The sequence below is a fragment of the Phyllostomus discolor genome, chromosome 4 (genome assembly GCF_004126475.2).
Source record: "Phyllostomus discolor isolate MPI-MPIP mPhyDis1 chromosome 4, mPhyDis1.pri.v3, whole genome shotgun sequence".
Taxonomy (NCBI): Eukaryota; Metazoa; Chordata; class Mammalia; order Chiroptera; family Phyllostomidae; genus Phyllostomus; species Phyllostomus discolor.
In genome coordinates, this window is record NC_040906.2 from 107,773,927 (window position 1) to 107,801,669 (window position 27,743).

General features: G+C 40.3%; 1 protein-coding gene across 1 annotated transcript in view; it reads left to right on the plus strand.

Annotated features, from left to right (window-relative positions):
* The first annotated feature begins 5,095 nt into the window (after positions 1-5,095).
* Positions 5,096-27,743, plus strand: part of UHRF1BP1 (UHRF1 binding protein 1) — a 73,017-nt gene continuing 50,369 nt past the window's right edge. The window contains exon 1 of the mRNA XM_028509257.2: positions 5,096-5,361. Within this exon, the coding sequence (XP_028365058.1) occupies positions 5,318-5,361 (44 nt within the window). The 5' untranslated portion in view covers positions 5,096-5,317. The remainder of the gene's footprint in view (positions 5,362-27,743) is intronic.

Consider the following 27,743-nt stretch of genomic DNA (forward strand, 5'->3'; position numbering starts at 1 on the left):
AACATTAATGTGTGGTTGCCTCTCACACACCCCCTACTGTGGACCTGGTCCGCAACCCAGGCATGTGCCCTGACTGGGAGTTGAATCGGTGACCCTTTGGTTCACAGGCCCGAGCTCAATCCACTGAGCTACATCAGCGAGGGCTCAACAAATGATGTTTAGACAACTAGATATCCACATGCAAAATATTAGAGATTATCCCTTTATCACACCATGTACAAAAATTAACTCAAAATGAATCACAATTCCTAAATGTAAGAGCTAAAATTATACAACTTTTAGAAGAAAACATAGATGTAAATATCCATGACCTTGGATTAGGTAATGATTTCTTAGATATAACACCAAAAATACAAGAATAACAAAAAAGATGAGCTGGATATTATCAAAACCAATTTTGTATGTGTGTGTGTGTGTGTGTGTGTGTGTGTGTTTCAAAAGACACCATCAGGAAAATGAAAAGACAACTCACAGAATGGGGGAAAAGTTTTTTGCAAATTATATCTAATAAGGGATTTGTATCTAAAATATAAAAAGAATTACTACAACTCAATAATAAAAAGATAAATATCCAATTTAAAAAATGGACAAGGGATCTGGATAGACGTTTCTCCAAAGATATGCAAGCTAGCACATGAAAAGATGCCCAATTTCATCCAATAGCTCTCAAGGAAACACATACAAATTCTTAACCAAATATTAACAAATAGAATTCAGTAATATATGAAAGCAATTATACACCATGTCAAAAGATGTTTATTGCAGGGATACAGGCTGGTTCAGTATTTGAAGATTAATCAGTATAATCTACTCTGTTAACAGGCTAAAAATCACATGAATATAACCTTCAGTGCAGAAAAAGCATTTGAAAAAATTAATCATTAATTCTTGATAAAAACTCTCAGAAAAATGGAAATAGAAGAGAACTTCTTCGACTTGATAAAGAGCATCTGAAAAAATCTACAATTAATATTATACTTAATGGTTTAATAAAGACTGAATGCTTTCCCCCTAAAACGGGGACAAAAAAAGGATGTCTAATCTCACCAGTCCTATTAAACAAAGTGCCAGGAGTTATAGCCAGCTCGATAAGGCAAAAAAGAAAAAAAAAGGAAATAAAAAGCATTCACATAAGTACATTTTGGCCCTGGCCAGGCCACTCAGTTGGTTAGAGAGTCATCCTGATACACCAAGGGTTAAATTAGATCCCTGGTCAGGCACATGCAAGAATCAATCAATGAATGCATAAATAAGTGGAACAAGAAACCAATGTTTCTGTCTGTCTCAAATAAAAAAAGGCATTCATATAAGAGAGGGAAAAATGTTCTGCATACTGGTTGTGATATGTTGTACTAAAGTTTTGCAAGATGTTACCATTGGTAAATTAGGTAAAAGGTACAGGGAAATCTTTGTATTATTTCTTTTTTACCCAATATATTTTATTAATTGTGCTATTACAGTTGTCCCATTTCCCCCCCTTCATTCCCCTCCACCCTGCACACCCCTCCTATCTGCATCCCCCCCTTTAGTTCGTGTCCATGGGTCATACCTATAAGTTCTTTGGCTTCTACATTTCCTATACTATTTTTACCCTCCCCCTTTCTATTTTCTACCTACCCTCTATGCTACTTATTCTCTGTACCTTTTCCCCCCCTCCTCCTCCCACTCCCCTGATGATAACCCTCCATGTGTTCTCTATTTCTGTGTTTCTGTTCCTGTTCTAGTTATTGACTTAGCTTGCTTTTGTTTTTGTTTTAGGTGTGGTTGTTAATAATTGTGAGTTTGCTGTTATTTTACTGTACATGTTATTTATCTTCTTTTTCTTAGATAAGTCCCTTTAACATTTCATATAATAAGGGTTTGGTGATAATGAACTCCTTTAACTTGACCTTATCTGGGAAGCACTTTATCTGCCCTTCCATTCTAAATGAAAGCTTTGCTGGCTAGAGTAATCTTGGATGGAGGTCCTTGCCTTTCATGACTTGGAATACTTCTTTCCAGAGCCTTTTTGACTACAAGGTGTTTTTTTGTTTGTTTGTTTGTTTTTGAGAAATCCACTGACAGTCTTATGGGCACTCCTTTGTGGGTAACTGTCTCCTTATCTCTTGCTGCTTTGAAGATTCTCTCCTTCTCTTTAATCTTGGGTAATGTAATTATGATGTGCCCTGGTGTGTTCTTCCTTGGGTCCAAGTTCTTTGGGACTCTCTGAGCTTCCTGGACTTCCTAGAAGTCTATTTCCTTTGCCATATTGGGGAAGTTCTCCTTTATTATTTGTTCAAATAACTTTTCCACTTGTTGCTCTTCCTCTTCTCTTTTCAGCAACCCTCTAATTGGGATGTTGGAATGTTTAAAGATGTCCTGGAGGTTCCTAAGCCTCTCCTCTTTTTTTTTGACTTCTTGTTTCTTCATTGTGTTTCAGTTGGTTTATTTCTTCCTTCTGGTCTGCATTGTTGATTTGAGTCCCAGTTTCCTTCCCATCACTATTGGTTCCCTGTACATTTTCCTTTATTTCACTTAGCATAGCCTTCATTTTTTCATCTAATTTGCAACCAAATTCAACCAGTTATGTGAGCATCCTGATTATCAGTGTTTTGAACTGTGCATCTGATAAGTTGGCTATCTCTTCATCGCTTAGTTGTACTTTATCTAGTGCTTTGATCTGTCGTTTGGGCATTTATTTATTTATTTATTTGTCTCTTCGCCCCTGTTATGTAGTAAGGGGCAGAGCCTTAGGTATTCACCTGGGTGGGATAACCCATGTCGCTGTGTTGTGAAGCTATATGTGGGAGGGGGTCTGAGGGGGAACAAAGATGCTTGCTCCCCTCTTGGCCTGATTTCAGCCACTTCCTCTGCTTCCCACAAGCAAATTAGGCCCTTCTGGTGCTGATTCCTGTGTGGGCAGGTTTGTGTACGTTCTAGGACCCTGTGGGTCTGTCCAATGAATTCTCCTATAAGGCTGGGAGTTTCTCCTGCTGCCTCAACCCCCACAGGTGTTTTCTGGCAGTAGTTTAAGGCTTTATTTCCCAGCGCTGGGGCCCTGAGTTGCACAGTCTGTCTCGCTCCCCAATTGTTCCTCCTGGTATATCTGCACCAATGTGGGACCGCCCAGTCTGCAACCCGCCGCCTCACCAGGTCTGCCCGCTGCTGCCTTGGTGGCCAAATGAAGCCTTGCCCGCCCAGATCCTCCACCCGCTGCCTTGCCATGTGTCCTCTCTGCCAGCTGCCTGTCTCTGCCCCTCCTACTGGTCTGGATGAATATGTCTTCTTTAACTCCTTGGTTGTCAGACTTCCATATAGTTCCATTGTCTGTCAGTTCTGGTTGTTTGTTTTTAAACTGTTGTTGTTTTTCTTTCGGTCGTGTGAGGAGGTACAGTGTGTCTACCTACGCCTCCATCTTGGCCAGAAGTCTTGTATTATTTCTTATGATTGAATGTTAATCTACAAGCATCTCAAAATAAAATGGTTAACTTTAAAAAAAATGTGGATTGCCCCTAAATCTCTTTTGTTTTTATGCACCTTGTATTCTTAGCATTGCAGGGGAATATAAATGCATTAATACTGTTGGTGAGAGTACTCTCCTATTCTACGATCCCTAGAGAGGCCATATTCTTACAGAGCATGAGCCTTTTTCCTTTCAACAAGAATCTCATTCACCAGTCATGATGAATGGTTCAACAGGATTGTAAGTCTCTGGGTATGAGGCAAGTTTTGTTTTACATGGCTATTGACAGATGCCTAAACCAGCTGATGGGGTGTTCCAGGAAAAGAAGCATGGAATAAAAGAAATTGTTCTGAGGCCCCTGTAGCTGACAGCAATACTGGGAAAGAGTGATATGGTCAATAATCCAAGTAAGAAATCTCCTCCAAAGGATCTATTGGTATGTATTCTGGTGAGATATAGGCAGAGGAAAAAGTAATGATAGTCCTGTTGGGAGGACTGGGTTGTAGAGCATCCAGCCAAGGATGACTTGCTACCCTTTTAAAAAGGTAATTTTGGGGGTACTGCTGGGGAAAATTGAACTTACTGTGACTAAGAGAGAGGCATAGGTGTGTAGGAAATCTGTTGATTATTTATTTTAAAAGTTTCACATTTATATGGTTGGCCATGCTTAGACTATTTCTGGAATAAGGTAACCAGATTTGGGGGAGAGGAACTGAATTGCTGAAGGGCAGGGGAAGGAGGGAAATTTTGCTTGTTTTTTTGTACAATATCACGTGCATGTAATTTATTCACAAGAATGAATACATTTAATACAATTAATTGGTGGCTAGATTTCCCATAAGGTTTTCTTAGAGTAGTATTTTGCTCAGGTTTTTGCTTGAAGGTTTAAGTCTAGAAAGCTGTCATCTTCCCACCTTTGCCATTGGGTCTACAGATGTCCCTGGTATATGGGTTATACAGTTAAGTGTATGGATGAAACAGTGAAAATAGTACTGACTGAGAGCAGACCTGGGCTCTTGTCCTGAGTCTCACTAAGTAGTTGTGACCTCGGGCAAGCTCTTTTGAACTATTTCCCTGGGCTTCTTCAGTTTCCTTATGAGCTTAAAAAAAAAAAAGGAACTTGTTCTCTAACGTCCTCGGTAATTTGAACAATTACTGTCTCATTTTCTTGAGCCCTCCACGGGTGTGTGTGTGGGGAGTGTGTACCTGCGTATTCAGTAAACATTGGTTAACCCGGTAGGGGCTAAGAGGGGCACAAAGAAGAAAAGGAGGCGCCCGCTCTCAGTTCTTTAGTACAAACCAGTGGTTCTATGGGCCTCTCGGGTCCCTGAGACTACTTTTCACTCCCCATCCTGATTCCTGGAGTAGTTGGTGGTCAACAATGAATGTGTGAAGGAAGCTGCGCAATTATTGAGCGAATTCCCGCAAAAAGGTACAAACACGCCGCCTTTCTCCCGACGCTTCCAGGCGACTTCCAGTCGACTTCCGCAGTGCGAACCGCCGGCAGTTCTAAGTGGCCGCCTTCCATTTCTCTCTGCGCGGAGAGGACGGCGGCCAGGCAGAGGCCGAAGGCGCGAGCTCCCGGTGCGCCGCCGCGCGCGCCCCCGCCCCTCGCCGCGCGCGCCCCCGCCCCTCGCCACGCGCGCCTCAGGACTCCGGAGGGCGGCACGCTGGGTCTACGCCGCTCTGGGCGGGCGGCAGCAGCACCGCGCGGGTGGGTGGGATCGCGGCGGAACTGCGAGCGCCGGGGCAGGGGCGGGAGAGCCATGGTGGCGGCATCCGGTCCCCGCGCCGCGACGAGGTGAGGGGCCGCCGCTTCAAGGCTGAGGAGGCCACAGCTGCCCACTTGCTTTCCACGAGAGCCGCTGCTCCGGCATGGCCGGGATCATTAAGAAGCAGATCCTGAAGCACCTGTCCCGGTGAGAGCGCCAACGCCGGCCCGCAGCGGTCCCGCGGCCCTTCCTAACCCCTTACACCCGGCCTCCCTCGCTTCAGCCCAAGCCCGGACGCGGTGGCGGCTCCCGCCTCCACCGGAGCTGGACTGCCTTCTCCCCGCTCCGCTGGCCCCGACCGTTGTCGCCACTCTGTTCTTCCCTTACTCTGGGCCCCCGGGTACCGGCGCTCCTGCCCTTGCGCTGGTGCCGCAGGCTCTCCTCCCCAACTTAACAACCCCCTTATCCCCCGACCCTCAAGGAGCTCCCGGTCGGCTACCACTCCCGTAGTTCCCACACCGCCCAGCGGGTCAGCCCGACCTTCCTTGCATGCCCCCCCCCTCCCCGCCCTGTGGCAGTCCCACTGCGGACCCCACGGACTGCACTCTTCCCTGCCCGCCACCGCTCTCCTGCCCCCTTCACCCGCCTTGGGCCCGCTGCCCCGCCCCCCTCCCCCCCGACCCCGGTGCGCCCCGGTACCGACCGGGCCCTCCAGCGCCTCCTGTCCTTCCTCAGACTGCTTCCGACTAGACCCTTTAGCCCCTGGCCTGTTCTCAGTAACACTCACACCAACCCTTCAGAACCCATTTTCCGCTCAGGTTTCCAACTCCCACGCTGGTTTTCTTCTTCCCAGAGGCTCCCAGCTGCTCCTCTTCGTCTCGCTGACCCTGTTGCATCACCTTTGAAACAGATATCCCTGCACCCAGGGCCGTTCCTTTGATCACCTTTCTCCCTCCTTGCTTCTCTTCTCATTACACAGACTAAATGGAGAAAGGTCAAGAGAGCTGGGCATAAAGTTTCGGCAACCTTCCCTTTAAGATGTGGAGGTTTTTTGACAGCCTGTGAAAAGAAGTAACAATGTCCACTTCTGCTTTGCAGCCATTTATTAGCAGTGTTATGTCCCTCGGTAATTTGGGCAGAAGAGGGTGGCAGGCAATACAGTTTGCAGGTGTAACTGGGTGACTGCTGACCCTTGTGTTACTGTTGCAGGTCGTCAGCACTGGTGTCCACAAAATTTGGGAGCTAGGTTTTCACTTAGTTTTCACTCCTTTTTCCAAGTGGCAGTTGGTGATGTTGTAATACCTTTAGCCAGTTTTGTATCTCAAGTGGAGAGTGATTCAAGCCTTAGCTCCAGTGGTCAGTGGTTTTCAGAAGGTGGGAGCTGGGGAGAAGCCAGGATACCCTGGCCTTGCACTGGTGTCTCTTTCCTGGTCGTCTTCTCGTTGTGTTGGTGAGTGGTTCGTGAGACCCTATTGCTGCCTTGTGTCCCCTCTTTGGTCAGTACTCTGACTTACTGTTACTTTGATTTTAGACTTTAATTAGTAACATTTGCATACATTTTTGGATAACCACCATGTTATAAAAGTGAAAACAGATTGGCTGCTGAAGCTAGAAAGTGCCTTTGGATCCTTTACTAGGATTAACTCCCTAAAATATTCTTTTTCAGGTAGTATTCATCTGGGTATTCCATGAATTTGGTTGTTCTGTAAAGATTTAAATAAAAGTAGAACTAATGATTGCAAAACGGGACAGAAAATTTAACTAAAGGACGCCTATTAATTTGAATGAACATAGAAGCAGAGAATTTTAGGGTTTAGAGATGGTCTCACCTAACTAATAACATTATGTTTAAGAGCCCAGGCTTTTTCTGGTTTACTCTATTCAGCTGGGAAATGAGTATAATAATGGTATGTACTTTAAAGTGTTATTGTGAAGGTTCTGTGAGTTGATACATGTAAGGATTTAGCACAGTGCCTTGCACATAGCAAGTGCTCAATAAACACGAACTATGGTTAATTTTTGGGCTACTACTTGTGTGACAGTTTGATATAAGCCATAGACTTCTCCAGAAAAACCCACATATGTGAACAGGTAATTTTTATGTAAGTTCCCTGGTGGGGGGAATATGAGCCCCTTAAAGTACATGCCTGAACCTTACAAAGCATCCTGGACGGAGGTGAATAACCCTTTACTAGTTCAACCCCTCATTTTATGGTTGAGGAAACTAAACCCCTAAAGGCTAGAGAGAATAACTGGCTTGCCCAAGTTGCAGAGGAAGGTCAAGTGTAGTGGGAGAAGACCAGCTTCCTGGCTGGTGTACCTTCTCCTGTGGTACACACATAGTTTTGCGCACTTCATATCCCTATGAGGGTAGGGTTTTTAAAGAAAAAACTTGATAGCATATGGTGACACATTCCATGAATCCTTAGGGAACAAACTATCTCTTTTAGATGAAGTAGGAATAGATATGATAGACATTGGGAGAAATTTCTGCTTTCTCAGTGTGGGGTGGTTGATTGAGGAAGAGGAGGAAGAGGAGGTTGTTCAGGGCTGCAATTTGAGGGTGCTATGACATATGCCTGGTTAAGGGAAAGGTCAAACTCTTGGGGCTTTTGTATTTGACTTTGAAAAACTGTCTAGTCATGTATGACATTTGTGCCTTTTTATGGGCTCTACTATACCTATAGAGGTTGGCCTGCCTGGAGGGGAATTACAACTTCTGTAGCTTGCCAAACCTGATGAGGAAAGAGAGAGGAGAGACAGATACTGAATTAGTATAGTAAATAAATAGTTGTAGGTGTTTAATAGTTACTTGTTGCCGATGATGACAGTGCCACTCGATTTGGAGGAAAGTGTCTCTATAGCAGGAAAGATATCCCAGTGGCTTCATATTCTGTTTAATTTTAGTCATGAAGTTTCAGATACTAAGTATCTTATTGGAATCTATCTTCCTTATTAGTAGAGTATTTTGATAAACAAGATTTGTGGGAGGTGGTCTTCAAGATATTTTTTGTTACATGCCAACTCAAGACCAGGCAGTGGTCTGGGAACTGGGGATGTAGCATGGGAGAAATGTAAACGTCTTTTAAGGGCTTTAACCTGTGGTTTGGGTGACTGCTATATAATTCATTTAAACAGACCTAAAAGGAGACCTCTCCTTAGAAACAAAGGTGATCATTTAAAAAATATCCAAATTGAGCCCTGGCCAGGTTGCTCAGTTGTTTGGAACCTTGTCCATTGCACCAAAAGTTTGCAGGTTCCAAAAGTTTGCCCTGGGCAGGGCCTGGATGGAAGGCAAATGATCAGTGTTTCTCACATCCATGTCTGTTTGTCTCTCTCTCTCTCCCCCTCTTTGCCCCTTCCCCTCTCTCTTTCTTTAAAAGCAATAAACGTGTCCTTGGGTGAGGATTAAAAAAAATCCAAAATTGTTTTTTCACTAAATTAGATTTTCCTTGTTTGAGGTCACCTTAGCTCATGACCATTTGTTATACAAGTAAGAGGAAATCCGATTGATTGTGAAGTAAGTCAGGAGAGTATGGTTCATGGAAACTTAGACTCTGGCGCCAGACAAACTAGATTTCACCTTCCAAATCTGCTACTTAATGAACAGGGCAGCCTTTCTGAGCCTTAATGTTTCTTATCTGTAAAAGATGAGAATAAGGAAGAATGCTACATTCTTGGCAGTTTTTTTTGAGGATTGGGAATAAAGCTGGCATGTAAGTAGGGTTTAATAAAGAGTAACTATTATAACATGGCCAGAGAAGTGAGGGACACTACCACAGTAGGATGACAGCAATCCACCTGGCCGGCTATTTTAGAAACCCATTAGAAGTCGTAATTCTTTACTCTAAATAGATGCAACAAATATGACCTTGAGTGACAGAGACATGGCTGATAAACATGATAGATATTTTAAAAACATAAGTATTAAGATGAAATTCAGAGACATAAAAAACTTCACAGTTCTTTTGGAGAATTAGAGAGCCTGACTGTGCACTCAGCCCTCTGAGTTCCTCATCAGTGCCTCCATTCGTTGCTACTCATTATGCTGAAGAGGTCACTGTGGACAGTCCACGGTGGACAGTGGTGAGCTGCAGGCTCAAGAGAGGCTGACTGCTTGCTCAGGGTCTGTTTAGGTGAAGGTTTGTAGGACTACTCTCAACTTCCAGGTTGTGCCTCTTTGTTGTCATCTTTATTTCCTGAATAATTATTTTGTGCATTTTCTAGAAATAGTCAAATCATATGTCTTTGTTTCTCTTCCTCATCTTTTTATGTTGCTTCAGAATAAAGAGGTTTTATGTACCTAACAAATATTTAATAATAATAGCCAGCTGTACAAATAAGTACTTTAAAAGTCTTAGGACGATTTAATGTTCAGACTAACCCTATGAAGTAGGTATTAGGCCCATTTTATAGATAAAGAAATGAGGCAGAGAGATTAAATAACTTGCCCCAAATCATAACTAGTAAGTGATGTAACTGAGATTAAAACACAGGCACTCTGATTCCAGAGCCATGCTTTTTAACCTACTCTCTTGCTATAATGGTGTTCATCTATTCACTATTTGAAACTGAGCATAACTTTGTCACCAGCATCCACATGAAGGAATAATATTACAAGCACCCAGGAAGCCTCCTTATGTCTGTTCATTATTACCTCCATCACAGAGTAACCACTGTTCTGACTTTGAGCAATATAGATAAGTTTTGTCTTTTTATATTTTATATAAATGGAATAATATAGTAGGTATGCTTTATGTTTGGTTTCTTTAGCTCAACATTATTATTATTATTATTGTATTGATTAGAGAGAGGGAGGAGGGGGGAGGGGGGAATGAATATCCATTTGTCGTTCCACTTATTTACGCATTGGTTGATTTTTGTACCTATAACCTTGGCATATCTGGACAATGATACTCTAACCAATTAAACTGCCCAACCAGGGTAACATTATTTTTTTGAGATTAATCCCTATTGTTGCATCAAGGTGTAGATCTCCATTTTCATTGCCATATAGTATTGTATTTATACATTCTGCTATTGATGGACATTTGGGTATTTTCCCAGTTTAGGGCTATGATGACTAGTGCTGCTAGAAACATTCTAGTATGTGTTCTTTGGCAAACAAACATACACATATCTCTTGGGGATATAATAAGAGTGGAATTTCTGGGTTGTAGGATATGCATATATTATATTTTAATAGATGTTGCTGAAGTTTTCCAAAGTGGATCAAGCAATTCACACTTCCACCAGAAGTGTATGGGAGTTCCGGTTGTTCTACATCTTTGCCAGCACTTGGTATTTTTCATCTTTTTTATTTTTGCCATACTGGTGGATGTTTTGAATTTTTTTTTACTTTGTAATAAACCAGATGGCCACTTTATTTTTGCCTACATTTACTTTTTAAATTCTGATCTATTTGTAAATTTTAGTCACAAGTATCAGACCTTGGAAACATAAGATCTTTTTTGGGAGAAATGCTCAAATTAGGCATGTTCAGTGAAAATAATTACGGTAATTTATAGCCCATAAAATTTTTTGCTTGGAATGGATGTGATGCTTAGTTCCTCGACAAAATAACAGTCGTGTACATTGAAAGAAAGGAGGGTCTGTTCTCAGGCATTTGGGTCTTTGTTTGGTCTTTAGTCTACCCTGAATGTTAAATCATTTCATTCTAGTCTGTAAAATTAAACTCATTTTTACTAAGGAAACTAAAATTTGAATTTCATAGCTTTTGTGTTACAATCCTTACACCTTTCCAAGGTAAGATGGTTATCTTGTGTCCTAAAACTAGCATTTAAAAGTAATAAAAATTTCAAAGCAGTACTACCATGTGTATCTGACATAAGTAGCTTACTGTATGGTTCACAAATAATGAAATTGTCTGATTTGAAAAATGGACTGAGAGGCACATCAGTGTAGCAGGAAGAACCAGGACTTGGGGTTCTAAAAGGTAGCTATGCATTTTGACTCTGTTACTTTTTTTTTTAAAGATCTTATTTATTTATTTTCAGGGAGAGGAGGAAGGAGAGAGAAAGAGAAGGAGAGAAACGTTAGTTGGTTGCCTCTTGTTCACCCCCAAATTGGGACCTGGTCTGCAACCCAGGCGGGTGCCCTAATGAGGAATCGAACTAATGACCTTTCAGTTTGCAGGCCAGTGCTCAATCCACTGAGCCACACCAGCTAGGGCTGACTCTGCTACTTTTGAACTGCGTATTCAGCAAGTCTTTTAGCTTCTTGAAACTTCCTTATCTGTACAATAGGAGATGATAATACTTAATGTTATTTTGAGGATTAGAAATAATTTTTAGGGGGGTGGGCTGGGATGGGGGTAAAAAGCAGAAAACTGTACTTGAACAACAATTAAAATAAATTTCAAAAAAGAAATAATGTATAAAACTGACTAGTCCAAAAAACATATGTAATAACGGATGACTTATTTATTAAAATGGCTCAAGAGAGATCATTGTTAGTTTCTGGAGATAATGCTTTTCAGCATCTTCAAGATTGTGCCTGACTTATCCAAATGTATAATTCTTTAGATATTTAGGAGTTATGTTTCTTAACATTTTAATACAGAGAGGCAGGGATGAATGTTTTTGTATCAGTACTGGAGGAGAGAAGGAACCAGGCTGTTCCTGTTTATCATATTTTTCATCTTAAGGTGTCCTACAAGAAGGAAACTTTGACCTCAGCATAGGTGAAATAGTTGAAATGTATACACTAGGTTGGGTCTTTAGAGGATTTACTTACACAGAGTCTAAGAAGATAGCACCATCATATACCATACTCTTAGAAAAAAAATAGAGGTCATTTAGTTACTGTTACCTAATGTAGAATCTGGTTGAAAAATAATGTGTAAGTATAGCGTTAATCACTGAAGAAAAAGAAGATTTTTTTTATCACAGTTCAGTTCTCTACATCTACTGGAATGCGTCCTCCACAATGGCAGGGATTGGCTGCTTAAAAAACCAGGGAATTTGAGGGTGCTTTCAGTGGGTGAAATGGATGCGGTAGATGTGTGGGGTGGGAGTGCATGGTAGGAACTCAGGGAACCTTGGACCTGAGGGGTGCTGGGGGTGGGTGGGTGCACAGGTCTGAAGGGCAAGGAAATCCAGTATCATTAAGGGACCTGTTATATTTGTGTGAATGGGGCAAGTACTTGCTACGGGTGCTGACTGTAGACATTAACAACACTTTCCTGTATATTTATAAGCAGTAGACTCAGTCAATATCTATACTAAAGGGGAAACTAAAGTGTAAAAATAATACCCATTAGTGTATTGCTAATTTAGGTAAAAGGTGTGCAGTTTGTGTCTTCTTGTCACAAAAATAAGGACTTGATGTATTTGTTTTACTTGCCTACAGCAATGTTTATTTTACATGTGTATTCAGTCTTTATAGTGCATTGATAATCTGTGGCTTGGCTATCATCTCATCACTTAAAAATTAAAACATTGATGGTGAGAGGTCAGTGTATTTAAGTCTCTGACTTAATGGAAGTGTTATGTTCTCACTTTATTTCTAAGTTTGAAATTTGGAGTGTATAGTTCAGTAGAAATGGTATTATAAATGTTGAATAGGGTCCCGAGTTAGCTCACAAAAGCCATAATAAATAATTGATTAATTATATATGGAACACGCTCACTAGATGGAGTTCTGGATCCTGGTTGTTAGGGACCATTTGAAGTAGGAGGGGAGATAAAAGAGAAGAAAAAGTTTTTTCTTTCCTATTTCTTGGAGTAAGATTTTTTTAGATCATCGAGATCATATCTCTGCAAGAACCTTTTGGGTTGTGATTGAGGGATGTGACCAGCATTAATGAGCCTCCAGGAAATGCTGATGTCATATGGTATGCAGAATGATGTCACACAAAGAAGCATTATCCTTTGTCTTTTTTGACTTTGGAATGTTTATTCATGTTCAAGTAGGTGAATTACCTGTTTAGATTATATAAGCTTAGAGCCTGTTTTACATATAAACACAAAGTACTGCACAGTTTGAAACTACAGTGAATTCCAGTTTTTTCTGCAACTACCACGAAACTGCAACTACCATGGGTGAAGATTGTTTTGAACTTGACCAAGTGTTTTTCACCATTTAGAAAATGTTCTGATTCTTGGCAATGCCATTCCTGGAATTGAGTTTGTTTGGGTTGAGAACCACTGACTTAGACTAACTTCTGAAACAGCTGAAGCTTGCTCTTGACACTCATTTCTCTCCTTTATGTCTCTTTTCCTCTTAACAAGTCCCTTCTTCTCGTGTACCCCATTTTGCTGATTCTGCCCTCACCTATCTGCTACTTTATTCCCTGCCCCAACCGGGTCCACATGCTCTGCTGTTCTCACTTTCTTGCCAAAATTCCTAATTCTTTAGGATATATGATTTCAGCTAAGTCAAGGGGGAAAAGTAGAGAACATATTTTGTTAGACCAGCTCTAACTCAGAATACGTCCTACCATGCAGGGGTGTTGAACCTGCGGCCCACAGGTTGCATGTGGCTCAGGATGGCTATGAATGCGGCCCCACACAAAATCGTAAACTTACTTAAAACATTATGAGATATTATTTTGTGATCGTGTGTCACAATGTGTTTAATGTGTGGTCCAAGACAACTCTTCTTCCTCCCTGTGGCCCAGAGACACTCAAAGGTTGGATGCCCCTGGAAGTTCCCCTAAGCTCATAGTTTCGTAGCTTCTGAATCCACAGGTACTCTGGAAGTTCTGTCTGTTTTTGATTTTTCAAAATGATTTCTGTTACAGTGGTAGTGGGGATGGGCAGAGGTCTGGTCGGCTGTTTGTGGTATGTAGTCATTTGAAAGTTGGGGAATCCTAATGTGTAGAAAATCCAGATAAGGATGGGCTAAGTTTACTCAAACTGACTGCCTCTAATCATCTGCTGTAGTATCTTCTCAGGCAGAGCTGAAAACATGCATTTCCTTTTTCTAAAATAAATGTTTTCCTCCCTCCCTCCGCCCTTCTTCCCTCATCTCCCCCTCCCCCATCTCCCTTTCTTTTTGAAATTTTTGTCTTTTAACCTGTCTGAGAGAAGGGGCTACAGTTCAGGCACACATTTTATTTTAGAAAATGTCTCAACAGAGGTTGATAAGAAGTTAGAGGCTTGCCGATGTAGGAAATATCCTTTTGCTGAACCTCGGTAGAGCCCACACTATCTGCCTTTCAGGTAAAGTTGGCTGTGGCTTCTTAGTCCTCTTAGCCTCTTTGAGGGAGGCTTGCTGCAAGAAGGCTGAATATTCGGCTGTTGGTGGTGTGTTAGCCCTTCTCAGATGCCTGCAACAGGGAGTTCAGGAAGTCTAGCCTTTCCCTCAGCTAGTCCCTGGCCCTGGGCTGCCTTTGAGGACTCTGTTTCTGAGAATATTCATTAATTCTTCATTCACCACCTTTATTCACCACCTGCATTGTATGCCAAGTACCAGGAACTCAAAGACAAATGAGACAAGATTCCTTTTCAGGAATTCAACTGCCTGTAGAGAAAAACAGACCCATAAATGATGAGCCTGGTGAAGCATTAAGTATCTGTGGAGCCTGAGTGGCACAGAAAGTCAGAGGCAGAAAGGTGATGTCAGGCAGGGGAAGCTGTGTGAACAGTGGTTCTGATTTGAGAGGTTATGAGACTACATATGGTTTTGTATCACTGGACTGTAGAGTTTGAGGGTGGAGCACAGCTTGAAACTATACTGGAAAGATGGGCCAAATCATAGAGGCCTGTATACCATGCCAAGGAATGTGGATATAAGGCCTAGTTTATTCTCTGTTGCCATTGACCTGGGCCTTAGGCAGCTAATCAGTGTTTCTCTTTTTCCCTTCCTCTCTTTCTAAAAGCGATGGAAAAAATATCCTTGGGTGGGGATAAAAAAAAAGTCTTTAGGACAGTGCCTGGAGTAATGTAAGCAATTATTAAATATTAACTACTATTTAAAAATTTTTATTCTCAGAAATGTCATTCCTTTTTATTTTTCCTAATATTAGTTTTATTATAAAAGATTCTAGACAGAGCTACTGATCTCTTTTCTTTTTGAACACTTTGCACTTTCTAGTTGTCTCTAATGGATATCTCTTCTACCTCTACCTCACATAGAAATTTATTTCTGTTTTTACAGATGATACTCTTAAACCTGATTGAACATGCATGTCTGGTTAATCAGGTATATTATAGTATGTTTGTAATGTATAAGAGGATGTGAATGGATTGTTGGATATACCCTTGAGTTTATTCTACCTATTTGGCAATTAGTGTTTATTGGCTTTGTATTATTATCAGTAAACACTAATTGAGCATACTTATCCTAGACTTTGTGCTGGACAGAGACCTAACTGACACAGTTCTAGCTCTTGAGGAGCTTATTTTTATTTTAGAGACCTTCATTTTCATTTTAAACTTTTTTTTGTGCCCAATGCAGCTACTTTATACGGTTTGAACCTCCTGTCTCTAGTTAGTTGAGTATACTGTTGTCTTGGGTGTTTGTTTATTGAATGATCTCTGCAGGGGAGACGACCAAAAGGTCTGACCAGCCTTATCTCTCCCCAGCAGATGTGACAGACAGCTAGCTCATTTTGAACAGTAGTGCCTCTTAAAATAAGCATATACGTTGGTCAGAATTAGGGCCAGTTCTGATAAAAAATTCAAGATAGCCTAGTGTATGATATGAATTTTCCTTTTTCCTCAGTATCCTCCTTGGACAATTTTTAAAGCTCAGATAATTTATGTGCTACACTTTTCTACCTAGCTGTTCGAGGCTATTCCACAAAGAAATCTATGCTTATTCAATAGCAAATCACCAACAGTGTCTGTTAGTGGCATAGGCCCTCTTCTGAGCATTAGCAAGTACATTTTCACTTTGGTTAGTCCAAGAGCCTGTGTATAAGTTTTAAAATTAGAAATGTAGTATTCAGAGTTCATTAATTTCTACTCTTGATTTAAGTTTGGGAATTGCGAATGCATGGAAGTGAAGGATTAAAGGAAATATGTTAGGATGACAAGAAATGTTTCTAACAAAGTGACACATCCCAAGATTTGGGTCAGGAGATGTAATATCTTCAAGACCAGTACAGGGGAAAGCATCTGGGACTTAATCACTCAATGATTGGAAGGAAATGGATGGAAACTCAATGGGTGAAGAGTAAAGAGAGGGCAGAGGGCAGCTATTTCTGAATTACAGTTGATGAGGAGTCCTATCTATCCTCATCATCCCCATTGTCTTAGTCCTAATTTTAGAATGATCAATAAAAGTGTATGTAGGTAAGACATTGGATAAGAAATTGCAGCCAAAATTTCAGGTGATGGTCATATGTGCAGTAAGTTAGATGAGTTAATTAATAGTCAATTAGATGAACAGTCCACAGGTTACACGACTTACATGCCTGGACTCTTGCTAGTTCTCAAAAAAGACTGGCTCAAACCAGACAGGGTATAGGGGTTCAGCTAAGCAGGCAAGCCTCAAGGTTTAGAGGAGGGAATTAGAATGCTCATCAGGGCTACTGTTGAGAATTAAAGACAAAGAATCTTTCCAGAATCCTTGTTCTGTCAACTAGTGCAGTATTAACATGGGGAGTAGGATAAACAGAGTCCCTCAAGTCATAGACTTGGGGAATGGGGAAATATGTATAACTGGTTACAGTTTTTGAGAGTACATGTCACTATCATGTCTACTGAATGAAATTTGGCATTATCTATCAAAAACTGATTGGATTGTGAGAGATAATTGCAGAAGGGTATGGGTTATTTTGGAGGTGGGTAATGAAAATGTTATAAAATTGATTAGGCTTAAGATTGCACAACTCTATGAATATACAGTCACACCTCGGTACTCACCAGCTTCAGAACTCATCAAACCCTCTACTTGTTGCATTTTGATGAGAAAAAATGTTTCAGCACTCTGTAATTGCTCAGGACTTGATGCACTTGGTAGAACTTGTATGAGTCATGACACTGCCCCACAAGAGAAAATGCTTCATTATTTGGTTGGCTTTGGTACTTGTCACAGCTTACAGAATTAATTAATGATGATTACTGAGGTACCACTGTAGTAAAAACCAGTGGGGAAAAAAAAGTACACCATGTAAATAGTAAGCACAAGAAAGCTGGAATGGCTGTATTATCATCAGACAAAATAGAACTCAAGGATTATTACTAGAGATAAAAAAAAGCATTTCATAGTAAAAGGATCAATTCATCAGAAATCATCTTAAATATGTATGTAATAAAAGAGCTTCAATATACATGAAATAAAACCAGACAGAAATAAAAGGAGAAAAGGGCAAATCCATAATCATAGTTGGAAATTTTTAATATTCCTCCCTCAGTGGTTGATAGAACAACTTGAAAAGTAGCAATAAGGATATAGAAGATCTGAATAACATTATGCATCACCTTACCTGACATTTATAGAACACCACACATAACTGCAGAATACACATTCTTTAAAGTGCATGGGTATGTTTGTCAAGATAGATCATATATTGAACTATAAAATATGTCTCAGTAAATATAAAAATATTGCAAACTTACATAGTATAATTCTTGACCACAATGGAATTAAATTGGAAATCAGTAACAGTAAGATAACTGGAAAAGCTCCCCCCCCCCAAAATTTAGAATATTTAAAATACATTTCTAAATAACACATGATCAAAGAAGACATCATAAAATAATTAGAAAATGTTTCTACCTACTTTACAGTGAAAATTCAACATATCAGACCTTGTGAGAGGTAGCAAATAAAATAAACAATAGGAAATTTATAGCTTTAAGTGCTTATATTAGAAAAGTGTTTAAAAATCAATGATTGAAGCTTCCAACTTTAAGAAACTAGGAAAAGATGAGCAAAATAACCCCAAGTAGAAGAAAGGAAAAATAAAGGGTAGAAATCAGTGAAATTGACAACAGGACAAACAATAGAGAAAATACAGACAAAAGTTGTTTTTTTTTTAAGATCAATAAAATTAACCTTTAGCAAAACTGTCAAGAGAAAAAAAGTACTGTCAGGATGAAATAGGGGATACAGATAGATTTTGTAGATGTTAAAAAGATGTTAAAGGATACTATTAATATCTTTTGTCAATAAGTTTGACAATTTAGATAAAATGTGCAAAATTACTAGAAAAACATAACTTACCAGAACCGACAAAACGAAATAGAATGTCTGAATAGCCCTATATTTATTAAAGATACTGCATTTGTTGTCAAAACCTTTTTTCATAAAGAAAACTGCACGCCTAGAAAGTTTTATTGGTGATTTCTGTAGAACATTTAAGGAAGAACTAATACCTAAATAACACAAATTACTTTAGGAAATAAAGCAGGGAAATACTTCAAAACTTGTTTAATAAGTCTGTCATAACTTATAACAAAATCCTGACAAAGATGTTGTAGACAACATGAATATCTATGTCGAAAATCAAATGGCTTCTTTAAAAAAAGTTATTAGTATTAAAAAGTTAGTTTAGGAAAGTTGCAGAATACAAGATCAAAATACAAACATCAATTGTCATAAAGTTTGGAAATGAAGAAGTAACACTTATCTATTCATAGATGATATAATTGTTTACATTAAAAAAATCCTAGCCCTGGCAGGGTAGCTCAGTTGATTGGAGCATTGTTCCATACACCAAAAGGTTGTGGGTTCAATTCTTGGTCTGGGCAGGTACCTAGGTTGTGGTTTCCATCCCTGCTCAGCGTGCACACAGGAGGCAACTGATTGATGTTTCTCACATCGTTTTTCTCTCTAGCACTCATTCTTGCTATCTCTACCTTCCTCTTGCTCTAAAATCAATAATAAAAAATATCCTTGGGTGAGGATTAAAAAACTCTAAAGAATCTACAAAGTAATCACCAGAGCGAATAACTGAGTTTAGTAAGGTTGCAGGATACAGAAAAGGTCAGTATAGAAATATCACTGTTACTGCTGTGTTTTAGCAGAAAATGACTAGAAAAACAACTTTCCTTTACAAATAATGTAAAAAATACAGAGAAATTTAAGAAGAGATGTATACTAAAACTACAAAACATTGCTGGAGGAGTTAAAGGAGACCTAATTAAATATGCCATACCTAGGCTGTATAACATGTTCAAGGATAAGCTAACTCATTTTTGTTAATATATCAAATCTTTCCAAATCCAGCTACAGAGTCAATGCAATTCCAATCAGAATTTTAGCAGGTGTTTTTTTTCCCTGACAAATTGGCAGGCTAATGTAAAAATTTATATGAAAATGAAAAGGACCCAGAATGATCAAAATAATCTTGAAGAGATGATTTATACGACTTACTTTCGAGACTTAAAATGAAGTACAGTAATAAAGATATTGTGGTACTGGCATAAGGATAAATAGATCAGTAGAACAAAATAGAAAGTTCAGAAATAAGCCACTATACATAAATTGCACCTCAAGTAAGACAAAACCAATTAAAAAAACCCAATATTGTCAACAAATGCAAATCTAGAAAGAAAGAATTTTCTTCTATTAAGTCATACATCTGGCCCTGACCGGTATGGCTCAGTTGTTTGAACATTGTCCAGCAAAGCAAAGCGTTGCCAGTTCAATTCCTGGTCAGGCCACATGCCTGGGTTGCAGACTGGTCCCCACTTGGGGCACATGGGAGAGGCAACCAATTGATGTTTCTCTCACATTGATGTTTCTCTCTCTTTGTCCCTCCCTTACCCTCTCTCTAAAAGTAAATAAATAAAATCTTTAAAAACATAATAAAAGGCACCATTTAAAAAAGCCATATCTGTTCATGCAGAAGTTTTTAGAGTAACTACCTTTTAGGGTAACATCTAAGATTGAATGGCTTATTTCAGCAGATTATCTAGGATGGAATGTTAGCTACTTTAGCAACTGAAATATTTTGTTTAGGTTGATTCAGGGTTGTTGTTGTTTTTTTTAATCTAAATAAACTGCTTCAGTGTTATGTTGTGTTATATCTTTGCTTAAAGACAAGCCTGTACTATGTCTGAGCAGTGAAAATACTTAGATGTGGATTTGGACAGGAAGCTTAGAAGGCAAGGGCTGGGCTGTGATCACCCCAGTCCTTGCCACTAATTCTACCTTAGTGGAAAAGTAGTGAAGGAAGCAAAGAGTATTTGTGGACTTTTTTTTAAAAAAAATTCCTCACTTGAGGACATGCTCACAGATTTTAGAGAGAGGGAGGGAGAGACAGAAGAAGGGAAACATCTAATGTGAGAGAGAAAGAAACATTGATCAGTTTGATCAGTTTCCTCTTGCATATACCCAGACCAGGGACCGAAGCTGCAACCTAGGCACGTGCCCTGATTAGGAATTGAACCTGTGATCTTTCAGTTCACTGGATCATCCCCCAACCAACTGAGCCATACTGGCTAGGGCTTTGTGGACCTTTTTAATTCTCCTTTTCAATTTCTATGGGACCTGAAGCAGACTGATTATTGCAATTTATTCACTCTATTATTAGCAATAAAGGTTCTGAATTACAGTATGCAAGTAGTGGAATATTTGAATGAATGCTGGCTTAAGTCCCATTTCTACCATTTACTTAGTCCCAGCTTTACCACTGGCCAGCTGTGATTCTTGGGCAAGTCATTTAACTTTCTGACTATTTGCAAATTACAGATTTGGACTAAAGATTATGTAAGATCCTTTCTAGCTCTGAAATTCTGTGAACCTGCAAATCTAAGAATTCTCACTTCTCAGCATCATTGTACATTTTCACAAAGATGTCTGAGAGCCTTTCTCCTGTGGCAGATTGCAGTCCTTTGGCAAAAATGAAACCTAATCAAAATCTGTTTTTCCAACTTGATTTCATCGTAGCTTCTCTGCTCTGTAACAGTAACAGATGGCCAGAAAATGTTTTCCCACATACTAGAAGTGGAATAAATAGCAGGCTTCCATTAGCCTTTTCAGCCACCCTTGGACTCAGTGATAGCATCCTCAATTAGGAACACAAATGCCAAATAAAATTTGTGCCAGGGACTGTGGGGCGATTTCAGATCAGAACTCAGATTAGTGGTTTCCTTGGTTGAACAGACCTCCACAGACCTTCACAATAGCCCCATCTGTCACCTTTTTATCTATTCTTTGTTACTACTATGGAATGTAGACAAAATCAGTTTAAGAATTGTTACTGCCTATTTTTGAGAAAGTAATAAGTAATATCCATTTTTTGTTGAGTTCTAAAACAAATTGCTAAGTGAAAAAGCAAGTGTGTGTTGTGTCATTATTACTGTTGCGGGAGAACAGCCCATGGTGGTCCAGCGGGCCTGCACGCACCATCAGCAGTCCCGAGAATGTGCTTGAAGAATTCTTAGTTGTTCAGCTTTTGGTGATTACTTGCATATTGGATCATAGAGCTGATGGCACAGCACCTTCTGTATTGTTGTTAGTCTCTTGGTAGAGGCTGGGTGTTACTGCTGGAATGGTGGTGAATTAGCCCTGGGCATACTTTATTAATCTGATTGGGGTGGAAAAGTTTAGAAAGGTTTCTGATGGAGTTAAACTGTAACTTTACCCACCAAAGGTTAGATTTATTTTATTAAGGTTAAGCAGTCCATGGTAGGTTGTAAAAAGAGAAAGGATGTCTTCCATCCATTTCTGAGATAGCTTATAAATCCGTTCTGTGCTGGGTGTGTTTTGGAGGAACACAATATTAAGAGAAGATGTTAGTACAAGTAAGACAGTCCAGTGAGCAGACCTGGGTTCATACTCTGCCTCTGTCTTTTCCTGCCCTGTCACCTTGGGCAAATTACTTTATATCTAGACTTCATGTTCTTCCTCTTCAAAATAGGGAAAATAACGTATGAAGGCTAATGTGTTAAACACCTTAGTTCAATGCCTTGTACAAAGTGAAATGTCATTATCATTAGACTGCTTCTGCTAGTCTAGGTCAAGGGATGAGGCTTTTCCCTACTTGTACTGTACAAAATAAATTGTTTTTATTTTATTTTTTTACTTTTAAGTATATTTTATTGATTATGCTATTACAGTTGTCCCCATTATTTGTTCCCTTTATAGTCCTCCACCCAGCACCACCCCACCCTCAAGCATCTCCCCCCCACTTCATTCATAGCCATGGGTTGTACATACAAGTTCTTTGGCTTCTGCATTACCTATACTATTCTTAACCTTTCCTTGTTTATTTTGTGCCTTCCAATTATACTTTTTTAAAAATTTATTTTATTGATTATGCTATTACTGTTGTCCCATTCCCCCCCATCTTTATTCCCCTTCACTCTGCACACCCCCTCCCACCCACATTACCCCCCTTTAGTTCATGTCCATGGGTCATACATATAAGTTCTTTGGCTTCTGCATTTCCTGTGTTATAGTTAACCTCCCCCTGACTATTTTCTACCTACCATTTATGCTACTTATTCTCTGTACCTTTTCCCCCTCTCTCCTCCTCCAGCTCCCCCACTGATAACCCTCCATGTGATCTCCATTTCTGTGGTTCTCTTCCTGTTCCAGTTGTTTGCTTTTGTTTCATTTTGTTTTTTAGGTTCAGTTGTTAATAGCTGTGAGTTTGTTGACATTTTACTGTTCATATTTTTTATCTTCTTTTTCTTAGATAAGTCCCTTTAACATTTCGTGTAAAACGGGCTTGGTGATGATGAAGCCCTTTAACATGACCTTATCTGGGAAGCACTTTATCTGCCCTTCCATTCTAAATGAAAGCTTTGCTAGATAGAGCAATCTTGGATGTAGGTTCTTGTCTTTCATGACTTGGAATACTTCTTTCCAGTCCCTTCTTGCCTGCAAGGTTTTTTTCGAGAAATCAGCTGACAGTCTTATGGGTTCTCCTTTGTAGGTTACTGTCTCCTTATCTCTTGCTGCTTCGAAGATTCTGTCCTTCTCTTTAATCTTGGCTAATGTAATCATGATGTGCCTTGGTGTATTTCTCCTTGGGTCCAAGTTCTTTGGGATTCTCTGAGCTTCCTGCACTTCCTGGAAGTCTATTTCCTTTGCCAGATTGGGGAAGTTTTCCTTCATTATTTGTTTAAATAAGTTTTCAATTTCTTGCTCTTCCTCTTCTCTTTTTGGCACCCCTATGATTCAGATGTCGGAATATTCCAAGATGTCCTGGAGGTTCCTAAGCCTCTCCTCATTTTTTTTGAATTCTTGTTTCTTCATTCTGTTTCAGTTGGATGTTTATTTCTTCCTTCTGATCCACACCGTTGATTTGAGTCCTGGTTTCCTTCCCATCATTATTGGTTCCCTGTACATTTTCCTTTATTTCACTTAGCGTAGCCTTTGTTTTTTCATCCAATTTGCAACCATATTCAACCAATTCTGTGTGCATCCTGATTACCAATGTTTTGAACTGTGCATCTGGTAAGTTGGCTATCTTTTTGTTGCCTAGTTGTATTTTTTCTGGAGCTTTGATCTGTTCTTTCATTTGGGCCACTTTTTTAAATCTCACTGCACCTGTTACGTAGTAAGGGGTGGAGCATTAGGTATTCACTTGGGTGGGGCAACCCACCTTGCTGCGTAGTAACACTATATGTGGGGAAGGGGACCGAGAGGGAACAATGGCGCTTGCTCCACTCCATGCCAGATTTCAGTCACTTCCCCCACTACCCACAAGCAAATTGGGTCCTTCTAGTGCTGATTTTTGTGTGGATGGGTTTGTGTACGTTCTAAGACCCTGTGGGTCTCACCAGTGAACTCTCCTGTGAGGCTGGGAGTTTCTCCCGCCACCTGAACCCCACAGGTGTTTTCAATCAGTGGTTTGAGGCTTTATTTCCCAGTACTGAAACTCTGGGTCATGCGGTCTGTCTCACTTTCCAGTTGTTCCTCCCAGTTTATCTGCACCCAGTCTGCAATCTGTTGCCTTTCCAGGTTCTCCAGCTGCTACTTTGCTCCGAGTGTTCTGTGCCCAGCTGCCTGTCTCTGCCCCTCCTACCTGTCTGGATGAATGTTTCTTCTTTAACTCCTTGGTTGTTGGACTTCCATACAGTTCAATTTTCTGTTAGTTCTGGTTGTTTTTTTGTTTTGAAATTTGTTGTTATCCTTCATTTGGTTGTGTGAGGAGGCACAGTGTGTCTACCTACACCTCCATCTTGGCTGGAAGTCAAAATAAATTGTTTTTTAATGCCTCTTAGTTGACTGAAGGACATGTAGCCCAGCCTGTAGAATAAAAAGACATAAAATTATTTTAAGCTGTGTGTCCATCTCCATATTCAGCCATAGCCTAGAAAAAAAGATGTTAAATCAGCTTTCTTATGTATCAGGGCAGAGTAAAAATGTCTGGGAAAAAGTTAAGAGTGATTGTGTAAATAGAGACTGAAGTAGGTAATCATCTCTGTAGAGGTTCTCTACTCTCATAGTCAAAATTATACAATAAAATGAAATTTATCCTCTCACTTGCTAATTATTCTGTGCCCTAACTGGAAATATGAATGTTCACATTTCATCCAGGGCCGAATCCACTTTGGGGGAGAAAGACAGGTTTTGTGCATTTTTGGTTCCTCTGTGTTGGTGCTGTTGAGGAGACAGTGTGCCAGCAGGCTGGTAAGCAGTCCTAACTGAGGTTAGTCTCTGGTCCTGGCTGGCTGGCATTCACACACATGCAGTCACTTTAGAGACAGTCGGAGACATAAGTCCACTTGGTTACTGTCAGATGTCAGTGTTGTCTTTCGCCAGTTGACATGGCTGCATAGTTCACAGAACTGTGCTGTAGGCCTGTTATTTTCACATAGTTGGCCTTGCCTTTACAAGCTTGATTTTTTATTAGCTTCATTGATAATTTTATTCCCTGTCTTCTGTTCTCTTGTGACCATTAGTACTAGAAAGACAAGCGATGAAAATATATTCCTGGAGCCAGAGTGTGAGAAAATGGTTAGGGTTTCTGGGGAACATTAATTCAATTTTAATCTTATTCTGATTTTAATTTCTAGATACCCAGGTCAAAAAGATAGAAATAAGCATATTGGGAATGGAAGATGTGACATTGAGATAGAAAGATAGATCTGAGGGGTTGTCTCTTAAAGAAAACCTGAGTCCTGCACTGGCTGGTGTGGCTCAATGGACTGAGTGCTGGCCTGTGATCTGAAGGGCCGCTGGTTCGATTCCCAGTCAGGGCACATGCCTGAGTTGCAGGCCAGGTCCTCTGTGGGGAGCATGCGAGAGGCAAACACACACTGATGTTTCTCTCCCTCTCTTTCTTCTTCCCTTCCCCTTTCTCTAAAAATAAATAAGTAAAATCTTTTTTGTTTTTTAAATATATTTTATTGATCATGCTATTATAATTGTCCCATTTCCCCCCTTCACTCCTCTCCACCCTGCATACCCTCTCCCACCCACATTCCCCCTCTTTAGTTTATGTCCATGTGTCATAAGTTCTTGAGCTTCTACATTTCCCATACTATTCTTGCCCTCCCCCTGCCTGTTTTCTACCTACCATCTATGCTATTTATTCTCTGTACCTTTTCCCCCTATCTCCTCTTCCAACTCCCCCACTGATAACCCTCCATGTGATCTCCATTTCTGTGGTTCTGTTCCTGTTCTAGTTGTTTGCTTAGTTTGTTTTTGTTTTAGTGTGGTTGTTCATAATTGTGAGTTTGCTGTCATTTTACTATACATGTTTTTTATCTTTTTCTTATCTTCTTTTTCTTAGATAAGTCCCTTTAACATTTCATATAATAAGGGCTTGGTGATGATGAATTCCTTTAACTTCACCTTATGTGGGAAGCATTTTATCTGCCCTTCCATTCTAAATGAAAGCTTTGCTGGATAGAGCAATCTTGGATGTAGGTCCTTGTCTTTCATGATTTGGAATACTTCTTTCCAGCCCCTTCTTGCCTGTAAGGTCTCTTTTGAGAAATCAGCTGACAGTCTGTCTGATGGGAACTCCTCTATAGGTTACTGTCTTCGTATCTCTTGCTGCTTCTAGGATTCTCTCCTTCATTTTTACCTTGGCTAATGTAATTATGATGTGCCTTGGTGTGTTCCTCCTTGGGTCCAACTTCTTTGGGACTTTCTGAGCTTCTTGGACTTCCTGGAAGTCTATTTCCTTTGCCAGATTGGGGAAGTTCTCCTTTATTATTTGTTTAAATAACTTTTCTGCTTGTTGCTCTTCCTCTTCTCCTCCTGGTACCCATATAATTCAGATGGTGGAACATTTAAAGATATCCTGGAGGTTCCTAAACCTCTCCTTATTTTTTTGAATTCTTATTTCTTCATTCTTTTCTGATTGTATGTTCTTTTCTTCCTTCTGGTCCACTCCATTGATGTGAGACCCAGCTTTCTTTCCATCACATTTGTTCCCTGTGCATTTTTCTTCATTTCATTTATTGTAGCCTTCATTTTTTCATCTAATTTGTAACAAAAGTCAACCAATTCTGTGAGCATCCTGATCATCAGTGTTTTGAACTGTGCATCTGATAGGTTGGCTATCTCTTGGTTGCTTAGAAGTATGGTTCTGGGGCTTTCATTTGTTCTTCTGTTTGAGCCATCTTTTTTTTTTCTTTTTTTGGTTGCACCTGTTACGTATGAGGGGCAGAGCCTTAGGTGTTCACCAGGGTGGGTCAGCCCAGTCGCTGGGTTGTGACGCTATATGTGTGGAGGGGGTCTGAGAGGGAACAGTGGCACTTGCCCTGCTCTCTGTCAGACTTCAGTCCCTTCCGCCATTTCCCCTGAGCAAACTAGGCCTTTCTGGTGCTAATTCTCATGTGGGTGGGCTTGTGCACCCCGTAGGTCTTTCCAATGACCTTTCCTGTGAGGCTGGAAATCTCTCCCTGTGCCTCAACCCCCACAGGTGTTTTCAATCAGTGCCCCAAGGCTCTATTTCCCAGTGCTGGAACCCTGGGACTGCCCGGTCAGCCAGTTGCTTTGGGTGAAGTGCCTTGCTTCACAATCACTGCCTTGCTGGGTCTGCTTGTTTGCACCCTTTGGCCAGGGTCTGCCAGCCACTGCTTGCGTGACCAGGGTCCACCCGCTGCGGTCTAGCGCACCGAGGATGCCTTACACGGGTCCCAACGCTCTTTGTTCCAAAACGCTCTTTCTCCGCCTAGCTGCCTGACTCCGCCCCTCCTACCAGCCTAGATGAATGTGTCTATTTTACCTCCTTGGTTGTCCAACTTCCATACAGTTCAATTTTCTGTCAGTTCTGGTTGTTATTCTGTTTCTAAATTGTTGTTGTCCCTATCTTGGTTGTGCGTGGAGGTACGGTGCATCCACCTATGCCTCCATCTTGGCTGGAAGTTGTAAAATCTTTTTTAAAAAGAGAAAAGAAAACCCAAGTCCTCAGATAATAACCGAAGCCCCCTAAGCCTTTTAAAATTTTGACATACAATATTACATGTTTCAGGTATACAATATAATGATTTGACATTTGTATACATGTTGGAATGATTACCTAAATCTTTTTTTTAAGATAATCATTTAAGCCCATCCTAAAGGGAGAGTGTAGTGGAATCCAGAAATAACAACGAATGAGATTTATTTATTGAGCACTTAATAAATACCAGGTATTTAATGTATGAGAGTTAGCTCTTTCAATCCCAGCAGCACTGTGAGCTTGGTTGAACAGTTTGCCTATACTGCCAGTGTTAATAAGTGAGAGAACCAGGTTTTGAGCCCAAGTCTAACTCTGAAGC